At 37.9% G+C, this 12,054-nt stretch overlaps 1 protein-coding gene across 5 annotated transcripts in view; it reads left to right on the forward strand.

The window, feature by feature from the left end:
• Positions 1-12,054, forward strand: part of LOC129778471 (uncharacterized) — a 55,773-nt gene that overhangs the window by 23,094 nt on the left and 20,625 nt on the right. Inside the window, exon 1 of one of the 5 annotated variants that reach the window (XM_055785382.1) lies at positions 8,912-9,389. The exons of 3 other annotated variants lie outside the window; for them this stretch is intronic. In XM_055785382.1, coding sequence (XP_055641357.1) covers positions 9,349-9,389 — 41 coding nt within the window. In that variant the 5' untranslated portion in view covers positions 8,912-9,348. Of the gene's footprint in view, positions 1-8,911; positions 9,390-9,437; positions 9,561-12,054 lie in introns of those variants that run through there. One more of the 5 variants, XM_055785386.1, reaches the window with a different exon arrangement.

Consider the following 12,054-nt stretch of genomic DNA (forward strand, 5'->3'; position numbering starts at 1 on the left):
GGCAACTCCGGATTCTCGAAATGAGTGCACAGGATTAATTCACGACGCTCTTTTTCGTTCGACGACATTTTTCCAAATTTACGAAAAATTGACAGTGAAGCATGGCCAACGTGATCTATACACTCTTATCTGATTATAAGCGAAAGCTGAAGATATAATTCCTAAAAATGAAATTTCCACAGCGTTTTTTCCGTGATGCAATTTGATGTGACACACCCTTTAGTACATTTTCGCGATAGAAAATGTCGATAAAATCACAGAAATGCTGGATTCAAAAAGGAGCTTGATGTTTGGGTACCACACCAAAAAACATGATGGATATATGTCTTTTTCAATTTAATTTTTTTTAAATTTATATATGCATATTTTATTTTTTTTTAATTTTTTCATAGAAAATAGAAGTCATGAAGAAAATTTTAAAAATGAGTCCAAGATGGTAAAACTATGTTTGACGAACTTTGTGGAACGTTGAATTTTTATGCATTTTTGAAACTTGGAATTTTTGTATGTTAACAATCATTTTTAGCCCCAAATAATGAATTCTGATGTAATTTAAAACCAAAAAGCTCTTTATTAATCTCCTTCCAAATGCAGCCATTTTCGAGATATTTAAAAAAAATATTTCTAATTTATTGTCTTTTTTATAGTAAATAGGCTCTTTTAATATATTTGCCGTGTTATATCGCCATGTTCATAGGAAATTATGAATTTGCTTGTACTTTTCAACAACTTTTCCAATTACATCATTATGGTAAAACTATATGTTTAAGAGTTAAACGGCCAGAATTGGCGGACAGAAAAGGTGTTGTGTTTCATCAGGACAACACAAGCAACACACGCCTGTAGTGTCTCGCCAAAAACTCCGGGAGCTTGGTTGGGAAGTTTTAATGCTTCCACCATATAGTCCGGGCCTGACACCAAAACATCCTGAGTAATAAAAAATTGGCATCAAAAGAAGATTGCTAAAACTCATTACAAGAGACCAAAATCTCTACGAGAAAGGCATCATGAAGGTAGCTTCAAGAAATTGAACTACAAAAACAACAAAATGTCAAGAAATTAAACAACAAAACGGTGCACATGGATGGAAAATGATGGATTTCTTTTTCCCTAACCTAATATATAGTTCGACTAGACAGCGATTGAAGCCAAGAAGAGTCGAGACAAATTGCTCGTCTCGTCATATAGAATAGGGCCCAACAATAAACTTCAAATACAAATGCAAATGCTTCACAGTGTGTATCATACACTTCGAATACATCCGTAGCTAAAACAAAATAGGGGAAATGAGGTTAAAATGAACAGGGTTGGTAAAATGAACCAGTGCTCAAACTTCGATAATTAAACTATAAATAAATTGATACTTCTTCAATATCCAATTCATAGAACATTTGAAACTGTTCAAGACACCCTGTTATGCATGAAATTGTCAAATATAAAAAATAATAATCAAAACAGAAATTTTCGTTCACGGTAGCCATTTTGATGTTATTTTGTGCGCATCGCATTTAAGGAATTTCCCGTGAAATTTTAATTATTCAACCTGATATCTTCGACAAATCATCAGTTTGGACAACTGTTCACGTATTCATTGAGAGGTAAACAGATATTTTGTTTAGTTTCAGTGATCAATTCGCATTCGGAATTACTTTGTTGTTTGGGCCAAAATGAGCCACCACTGGATCAAGGCGCGTAGAAGTATATCCTAAGGTGGGCCAACTTGCTAAAATCACTCTTCAGCCATATTGGAAATCTACTGTGTTTTGTTTGTAAACAAAACACAATACGCTTGTGCCCAAGCTCGCTCATGATCAGTCTGTCTCTTTCACGCTTCAAGCAAATAATTCCCCTTCTGCTTTCTTCCCTGGTATTTTCATATACCGCTCCCCTAACCAGCTTAGTGACAAAACGGCCTCACCTAGTACCATAGACCCGTCTTGCACTGGATAACGACTAACAATGACATGTTTTCCAAAGCTGATCTACACTGAGAGAAATAATTAGTAAATATAACGAATCTTTTGGTAAATACTACCAATCTATAGTCATTTTCGACCGTACTAATAAACACATATGTCAAGCAGAACCATGATTTGGAAGCCCAATATCGACTACATTTTCTCGCCGAAAATGCACGTATCAGAATTATATCCTTATTATATCTCCGTATTGCCTTATGGGAACAATGAAAATACGCGTTAATACGCGCTTTTCTCACCAGTTTTCAGATATGACAATATCCAAGCTTACTAATGTTATCGAGTAAAATATACTAATCTCTGGTAGGGATGCGGGTTTGTTGACAATATTACAAAAAATTTGTACATTCTACTAATTTTGCATTACCAGATGTATTTGGTAGTTTTCGACCGAGGATTTTTCTAAGTGTACCTCATCAAATGTTGCTTTTCAAGGGGTTCCTTTCGTGGCTCTGACCCTGAAAAAATATGCCACCTCGATCAAAACCAAACCTCAATATGTGAAACGTTATGTGTTTCTTACTACATTTTCGCACGTATGAGTAAATTCTAATTACTACTCTAGGTGAATAAGCTCAGCCTGATTCATACATGTACCTACTATTTCAATGATGATTTAAACAAATTCAGATGAGGAACAACGCATAAATCTATCCCATTTAGCATAATATGTGTAATTATTCATTTTACCACCACCATGTGATCATTTTAACCGCACGATAAAAAAATGCTCGATTTTACATCTTATTTTCTTTTAATGAAAAATGTTCTATTTTTATTTGTTATAATAAAAACCGTTTGATGTCTCGGACAACAGTTAGTTAAGCTATAATATTCTTCGAAGAACGGAAATTGTAGCAGTATGTGGACGCAATAAATGAGCATATTCCTTAGGGTGTTCATTTTAACCGCTTTTCCCCTATATGTTTTTTCATTACTGATGTAAGTAAATGCATGCCAAATCTGGGAACGGTGTCCTGAATGCGGCAACGAGAGATGGAATTCATTCTTCATCACGAAGCACTTGTGTGATGCTGTTAAAATCGCTTTATTTCTCATTCCCTTTCGGTGCAGCTGTTTGACCGGCGTATCCAAAGATCACGGGAACATCACGTGATCGGCGTTTGCATTGCAAAAGATCCGCGGTGTCGAGCGGAACAAACCATTTTATTTCGAATTTTTCATGATTCATGAAATAGCTCGATGTAAACGTGATCCTCCGCAGAGTGGATAGAAAAATTAGCGCAACAGTCAGACATTATGTCTGGTGTTGACATGTGATACCCTAGAGAAGGTCTAAGAACATTTGGCTGACAGATACTATCTCATGCTTGAGAGCAAAAAAAGCGGATAGTGAATGAGTGTTGAGGCCATTGGATATCACTCCGCCAGTTCGTGGTTGGTGACAACTTACCACCACCGACTAGACTGAGTACAGAATCAAAACCTAGCTGCCGAGCGTTCGTTTCACGGATTGCAACACCGATTGCACTTCAGACCATCGGGAAGTCAGCTGATACTTGCGTGACCAGCGACGCTTGGATGTGGTTTGCTTAACAGAGTTTTCCGTAATGGGAATGCTCTGGACTCTGACCCATTCCAATCAATCAGCGCTTGAGATTATCTTCTGTTTCTTTGTTTGGTTTATAATTACACTGGAGATAAATTATTACAAATTATTTCGGATTGAATTCAAGTCGGAACCGATATCCCACATCTGAGGCGAATCCGTTGTAGAACTTCTGAAGTCTTACTTGGATGAGGATCAATGATTATTTCAAGGAAGCTCAATAGATAATTTCCATCATGGTACTTGTTTGTGCCTTTGTTTGTATCGCACAATATCGGATAAACAACAAACAGCAGGAGCTCTTCCGCGCTGAAAAGTAGCGTTTATATTATTTTCGTTATTCAACAAGGTCTTCGGCGATATTTTCTCTCGAAAGTTCATCACTCCATCCGAGTGCGAAACCAAGCTGCGTGTTATTTACCCGCACCGCACACCACGGACGGTTTAATGACCGTTGATTCAACGAAACACGTGGAAGTTCGGCTGAGATATCGACCATCCTTGTACTGTCAAGATGAGTGATCGCGATGACTTACAAGTTGTCACAACTGAAGCCTCATCAAAGTTGCTTCCCTTAGAGCTGAGGTGGTATTGGTAGCTGATTCAAGTGGTTTTCTCATAGCGATCACAACCATCAGGGAGTGATCCGAGGGGGTGAGAAAAGATCAATAGTCTCAGTCGAGTGTCTGACCTAGATTTCGGATAAACGAGTTTCGCGAGTCGAGTCCTATTTTTAATCATTTTATTTTCGTTCCAATGGTGTGTGCGAGGATTAGCCATTTTGGCGTGTTACAACGGAATGAAAATATCATCCCGAGGAGCGATTCCGATGGTTACCCCGAATGAAAAGCGCAGCGCTGGGCGCGGAGTGGACACCGAAGCACGATGACCATTGGGAAGGTCTTTGAGATTGTATGTGGGATGGATATATAGGGGGGGGGGAGGCGAATCGAATAAACACGATGCGGTTGTCTCTTCCGAAAAGCATGATCGAGGCGTGAACAGTGCGCGGATGCCTGGGTGATCCTGGCCTCGAGTGACCTAACGTACAACGAACATCAATCTGTTTGAATTTCACAATGAAAAGGCGGTGATTCGGTGGGAAAATCAGATATCAATGTGGTTTTTGTTTACGCCCCCACATGTTCACTCTGTGGCGATACTACGAAATGTGTTCTTATCAGGGTTTTACAAGCAGTATATTATTGGCCAGTGATTTTGTAGATTCATTTGTCAACCATCTTATTGCATGTCGCCTTTGAGGGTGCAATGAATGCAATAAAATGAGATATCGAAGCCGTTAAGTACCCAGCTTTTGTTTAGAGCTCTTAACGAGGAGCTTTAATCTTATTTACTCGTGCCACCGGTGCTCACCTATGGTATATTATTAAATTGCAGCTGAACAATGTGTGAATAACAATGTAAATAACTTTGTTCGCTTTGTTATGAGGTTTTTGATTTTTAATTTTTTCGATCAACGTTTACTGAGGTTATGCCCCATCAAAGCAAATTTCAAATTAAGTTCGAGTTAAGTCACCTGCCTCAAGTGTAAATTCAAGTACTCCAAAAAGAATTGGAAACATGTTATAAAAATCTAGGAAATTTCTACTTTTACCATTTGCAACATTCGATTGTCACGGCTGACTAAATGATCAATCAAAAATTATTACTTCCAGTTTATTTTTACACCCACTCATCGACATGTGTGTTATCTTATTATCATCCTGAGAGCCATCCACCCGAAGGTGATTGATTTTTGTTTACACGGCTGCGACCAGATGTATTACGTCATTCGCGCAGCACCGTCCGAAAACATGCACCGAATCGATGGGAGAGGTGACTTTGATCACAAAGCAGCATCAAAACACAAAGTATCATAACATAGAGTTGTAAACACAGCTCGATAAAGACAGCGATGGTGCCGAAGGAGGAAAACGAAAAGGAAATGAGGTGAGGAAACGAAAACGGGCAAAATAAAAGCGGGTTACTCACACTTGCAGCAAGCAAACAACGAAGCGGCGAATGGTGCCTGTGCACGCACTGAGCACTCGCTGACCGCGTGATCCGCGTGCTCCTTTTTGTGCTGTATATAATGTATATGCCGCTCGGATTGGTATGAGTGGAAACTTTCCTCCGCGAACTCTCGCTCTCGTTGAGACAAAATGTTTCTCACTCTCGAACAATGTTACAATGTTGCACACACAAAGGCACGACGGGAAGCAGAGCATAAATTTTCCGACTATTCTCTCGCTTCTATGTGTGCCTTTATGTGCAGTTCATGCTCAGACGGTGTGATATCATAAGAGATTTGTGATTCTCCGAAGCTGGGGGGGTAGCATGCAGACTGGCAGTGGTTCCAGATGTTAGGATTTTCTTCATCATCTATATAAATGAAAATGAAATGCCAAATGTGTTGGTAAGCGGAAAACCCGAGAAAGTGATGGTTCGATTTGAGCCATCTTTATTTTGTTGAATTCGTCTCTTCCTGTAGATCAATAAAGCTGAGAGAAAAATCGAAAAATGTTCGGAAAACTCCGAAACAAGGTCGGAAAGTTCGGAAAATTGTTCTTATGTTCTACAGTTACATCATGCTAAACGTTGTTAGTCCATTTGATGTTTGCAATTTGAATTGATTTTTGTTCGAAAGTGGAAATGAATTTTCAAGCAAAATAACGCACTCCTGTGCATATCTTCTTCTTGAAGGGCACTAACGTTCCCAGTGGAACTTGTGCCTTCTCAACGTAAGTATTACTAGCGTCATTTATATTAGTATTACATAGTTGAAATTTCTATGCCGAGTAACACCAAAGGCCAAATGTGTTAATAAGCGGAAAATCCGAGGAAGGAATAGTCTAATATGAGCCGTCTTTGTTTTGTTTTATTCGTTTCTTTTTTTTCTCTCTATTATAGTGACTTTCAACACATTTCGGCTGGTTCGTCACTTTTACTTCCATTTTTGGAAGAATGTCGGGAGTGAGAATTGAACTCGTGATCCCTGCGTGAGAGGTATTGATGTTACCACTACGCCAGATCGCCTCCGTATTCGTTTCTTCCCGTGGGTCAATCACCCTCATTCCGGTTCACGATCGGTGATTGGATTGATTGGATTTCACAATCCGACTGAGTTTGAATAGGGCGATGAATTTCGTATCAAAACAAAAACAAAAGTTTTCTGATTCACATGTAATTCGAACTCATTGGCATCCGAAGTTGAACCAGATTTTCCTTGGGTGTGGAAATTGAATTATCTGCGGATTTTGCTAAGAGAAGCGAAGTATGAGAGGAGCCAAGCTTTGCGCGGATCGCACCTATCGCCGGAAAAGATGCGGGAGTAATCGGAGCCGCCCAAGTCATTACTTCTCACGCGTTTTCGATGTTTCATCAGGAGAAGTCTCGCTCTCATCGGAAGAAGTTGGAGAAGGATCTTTGGTTCTTGTCAAATCCAAAGAAACCAAATTTGCCCACTACCAGTGAACAAAGGGGGCGTGTGCCAGTTCCGGAGGCACCTTGACGTCGTATGTAATTAGGAATCTTGGCCTGAACAAGAGAGTGGAAGATAATCAAGATCCTCGTGAGGTACTTCCCAAATATTCTCAATAATATAATATATTATTGGATTGTTCCAGCCTACTCTAAAATACAATGTCCATGAAGATTAGCCGAAGAGTGAAAAAGCGAAGAAACAATAAAGGAAATAAAAACTATTAACACTTACATCTATCAAATTGTCAATTTTTTATAATAATCTTTGAAGATAGCATCCTGCAAATGGAAACAGTTGCTAGCAATCTTCCATATGTAAGCTCCGGCTTGCAAAGCTTACATTAACGCTTTCGTTCCGGACTTGGCTATCGTACCAAATGTCCAATTTCTAGGGTTCGATGAGCGATTTATAACGAATTTTGCAGATGGCATACGAAGAGTTGGTGATCAATTCACGCAAGAATATTCCTTTGTTCGGGTAGAACGTGTTCATGATAAGCGACATTAGTTGAGCGATCTCAGCTTAGAGTGCAAAAGTTTCCACATCCCCGGTTGGTTCTGGCATCTGTAAAATGATAGTTTTAAACAATAAAATCAACCGAAATTACGCAATTCTTTACATTTTCAAATGAAAAAAAAACTCATTTCACATCGCAAATAATCGATATTTAGAATAGCAAATATACATACCTTCGAGTCCTTTTGATCTTTTTGTAAAATATTCAAAAGTTTTACTGTAAAAGTTGAGTTTTTCAAAAACACACTCTGGAAAAGTTTGCACTGCAAACGTCTAGAACTATCGACTAATGAAAGCCATTGAGACATATGTTTTCGTTTTGGCCTTTGCCAGAGTAAACGTCATCGCCTCCAGAGATGCTACATGTCTGCTACAAAAATGTTGAAGTGTATAAATATCCGCCAGATACCTTTTTAACCCTTAGAATCGCAAAGTGATGTCTAAAAAAAAGAGGTTGTTAGCGCAGGAAACTGAACCAAACCATAAAGAAGAGAAATACCATATCCCTGCAGTCTACAACTGAAAATATAAGTCTGCAACAGAATAGAGTTTGCGACGAAAATTGCGTACTTGTCTGCGAATTTGGCATCCTTGCATTGATGAAAAACAAATTTCGAAATAATTCGAAGTCAGCCTGATACAATGAGAGTCGGTGAATTCTTGAACGAGAATTGCGTCTGAAAATAATCTGATATTATTATGATGAGTTTGAATAAAATCAAAACTCGAAAGTGAAGAACGGAATAAGTGTTATATTTCCGGAGTCCATGGGTGTACCATTAGTTTATGATGAGTACAAACACTTTACAAACGTAACATAATAGGGTGAAATGGTGTGATATGGTTTTGAGCCATTCAATTATGTACATTAATTTTAAAAGTGCTGTTACAAAATATGAGAATTCCGATCACAAACGTGTACTTAAAGATAGAAACGATTCAAAATTTCCCAAACTGGTAACTGGTAACGAAATTCGGGTTATGTGTTCAAAATAAAATGTTATATTTGGACAAAGTCTATGGGAAAGAATAAATTAATTTAAATTTGATAACTTTCAAAAATGAAGATCAACTAATTGTTAAACGTTTTATATTGTGGCTAGGTATTTAAGGAAAAATATAAATTTTCTTCGATTGCAATCAATTGCCCTTTGCTGGCCCCACTGCTTGTGGTAAACTAAATTGTTTATGAATCACGCAACAGTTCGTGCGTATTGGGCGCGCGCATACGCTAGACGTGGTAGTGGTGTAGTGTTTACCGTAGCCGCGTCTACTACTCAGGCATCAATGTTTGTGGTATTTTCCGTTCCGTCCGGCCGTCCGCTCAACTGTTTGTGAGGAACAAAAATAATAGATATTATATGAAAATCTGTCGGTCGTCTCTGAGTCGCATTTTGTCTGCTGCGCGCAAGCAGTGAAGTTGTCCGGTAATTAATTGTTCGCTCACACGCCTTCTAGAATTCGCGTCAGCGTACATAGCTCCAAATAGAGAACGGAGTTCTTTGGGAGTTGGCAAGAAACGAAGTTTCTGAAGTTTGTATAAACATTGTGAAGGGTGAAAATATTTAGTCGGAGGAGTGAGTGAAAAGAGAGAAAATAAAGAAACACAACTAGTGCTATTTTGTGAAGTTGAAAAGGAGTTGTAATTGCCTTTGTGGTGATTCAAGTGGAATAGAATAGCTAATAGAAGTGACTGGTGTGTGCACCTATTTTCCAAGTTATTCTCAAAGTTTAAGTGGAAACCATATCAAGTGAAAATAAAACGAAGGAATAATAACGCGTTGAAGAGCAGTTGAAAAATGGCTGTTCAAGTGGATAGATTGCTGTTATCAGAAATTGGGTAAATATCTTTCCACAAACGCGGTGCGTGAACGGGGCGCTGTCCAATAATAACAGATGTTTACGGTCTACGAGGTGGAACTAGAAAATCAAATGACCTTGGTGATATACTCTCAAGGAGAGTCGGTCTAGTGTCGGCAGGAAAACAACGGAGCGCGGATGCGGTACTTATGTAAATATACCGGTGTAAAAATCAAGTCCTTCGTCGAGGGTCGTAAAAATTATACAAATGAGTTGTTAACGTTTTGTAACACTAAACTCAAAACATGATTCGGAGAATAAGTTTCCCGATTTTGGACACATATTGAGTTGGGAGACCGATTCTTTTTATAGAAGTTATGAAGCTCTACCCCACGATATATGTACTTTCTATCTCAAATATTCAGTGGACCATACATGTGAATAATAATCATAAAGTGGAAAATGAAAACCAGTCATTCTCATTTTTCCATTATGTGATCAACTTTTTATGCTTGTGAACCTGTAGTGAAAATCCGTTCTTCTGTAGGATGAACATGCTTACATATATGTTTGGTTCGTAGACGGTACCTTTTTGGTTGATCAGTGCAAAATAGTTGGATCTCATTCACTTTCGAGTGAAACGATCACTTATTCATTTTGATTCAAGTTTGTGGGTTAAAAAATGCAGACAAAAGATAAAGTTTCTCTGTATAACTAATGCCCAAGCTGGGAAGCCGCCCCAGCAGATCTGACAAAAATGCATCGAACAACCATTCTCTCAGAGATGGTAACTTCAGTTTTCAATCAGCTATCTGAACACACCTCATTAAAGTCGATTGAATTTGGTACCTTTGCATCCGCATTGGTATGGCCTCAATGCACACAATGAGACTCGATGTTTTGGCTCGCAAACTCCTACTTAAAGTTCTTCTCTTTGTTATCTTTTCGTTTCTTCATCCAGTTTGCAGTGACGAACCAGTAAGTTAAACATCGGAATTAGCGGATTTAGATAACATCTTGGAAGCGAAATTCTTGATAGTGGTTTATAAGATGTTATTATTAATTTTATCCCAAAAATAATTAACTTGACTTTTTATCAACCAAAATGAAGCTCCCTTACTGCTCTACAATTTGTTCTATGAAACCCAACTTCTATCTTTCCTAATCTCGCTGGAAAATCATTATAAATAATTGCTAGTGAGCCTTCAGTCAAAATCTTTAAAAATCACGATGTTTACTCCACTATACTTGTAATAGCCTAATGTTGAATGTCATTTTTTTTCGTGAAATAAGCCATATTGACATAGGACTATGTCTTTGATTTCTATATAGTATATTTACTCTACGAAAAATGTAACTATTTATAAATAGTTTACGATTTGCAACGATTTATTAAGAGAGAAATGCATATTACTCAACATCGTTATGGCGACATATGTTGTGGTATATACCATAAGACAGGAAATTCAGCAACTTTTTGCTTGAAACACGAAGAGGTAAAAAAGTTAAACAATTTGACGATTTAAATGGGCATGCTTTTTCGATTGCACTAACCACTCGCTTTCCTTCCCGACGCAACGTGCAGTTTTGTTGCCTACATACGGGCGTATACTAACATTGTTAGTCGATACGTGTTATGAATTATTCTCCATTTGCCGATAATAGGCATTTATCAGTTGGCAGAATCAATGGAGGGATGATCTCGGAAGATGGTTTTACTCTATTATCCTCAAAGTTCAATTCACGTCATTATCGTGTCGGTCTTGCTATTAAGAATTTATGTGATTGTTGTCCAGGATGTCATAATATCGAGCATGCTATTTGGATATGTAAAAATGCAATTAATGAATTTAAATGTCTGCTGATTTAGAAGTTCGAAAGGGTATATTCACGTATATCAAATCATAATAGCTTAAGTAGTCGCGATCCCAATATTATATTCTCCATATATGTTTTCCTTAGAAGCCCACATCACTTCCTCCAATGCACTTTCCCATTCTCTTTTCTTTTTCCTATACATAAGCAGAACTTAGCACCCAATGAGATCAGTTCACTACAGCAGCTACACTAACGTCCTAAGAGAGCAAAAAATGACCATAGGATACTGAATATACATCACCAGACTATAAAGTTATTACAACCCTCTGCAAACAATGTTCCGGACAACGTGGCAACGAAGGAGTAAATGCTATTTTTATCTATGATATATTTCTGTAGTCTTAGATTTATTTGACTTAGGCTTGTATTTATGTAGTTCTTAATGACTCCTTGTTTTCTTCTGCATAGTTGAATAAACAGAAGAAAAGGGTAGTAATGGCTTTAATGGTATTTTTGTGTACATTTTTGAATGGTTCCGGATTCTACTACGTTACCTCATTTAACCTGTTTGAAGGATACAAGTTCGTACAGGAAACGGGTTTTTTCAGAGCTTCTATTTGATGTATCGAAAGAGAAAAAAATACAGATTTGGAACAATGAAGAAACTCATGCAACTCATGCAAATGCAATCACTACACACAATCACAATCCTATGCCAAGATCCCGTCCGTGCCTCTAGGCCCAGACTCACCACCTTTTTAAAAAAAAAAATTCAAACTGTATACAATCGAGTCTAAAATTGTATGTAATCGAATCAGTATACAATCGAGTCTGTTATATACAGTCGAGTCCGACCTGTACTTCCAACCGTGTTTGTTTTTATGAAT

The sequence above is a fragment of the Toxorhynchites rutilus genome, chromosome 3 (assembly GCF_029784135.1).
Source record: "Toxorhynchites rutilus septentrionalis strain SRP chromosome 3, ASM2978413v1, whole genome shotgun sequence".
In the NCBI taxonomy this organism is placed as follows: Eukaryota; Metazoa; Arthropoda; class Insecta; order Diptera; family Culicidae; genus Toxorhynchites; species Toxorhynchites rutilus.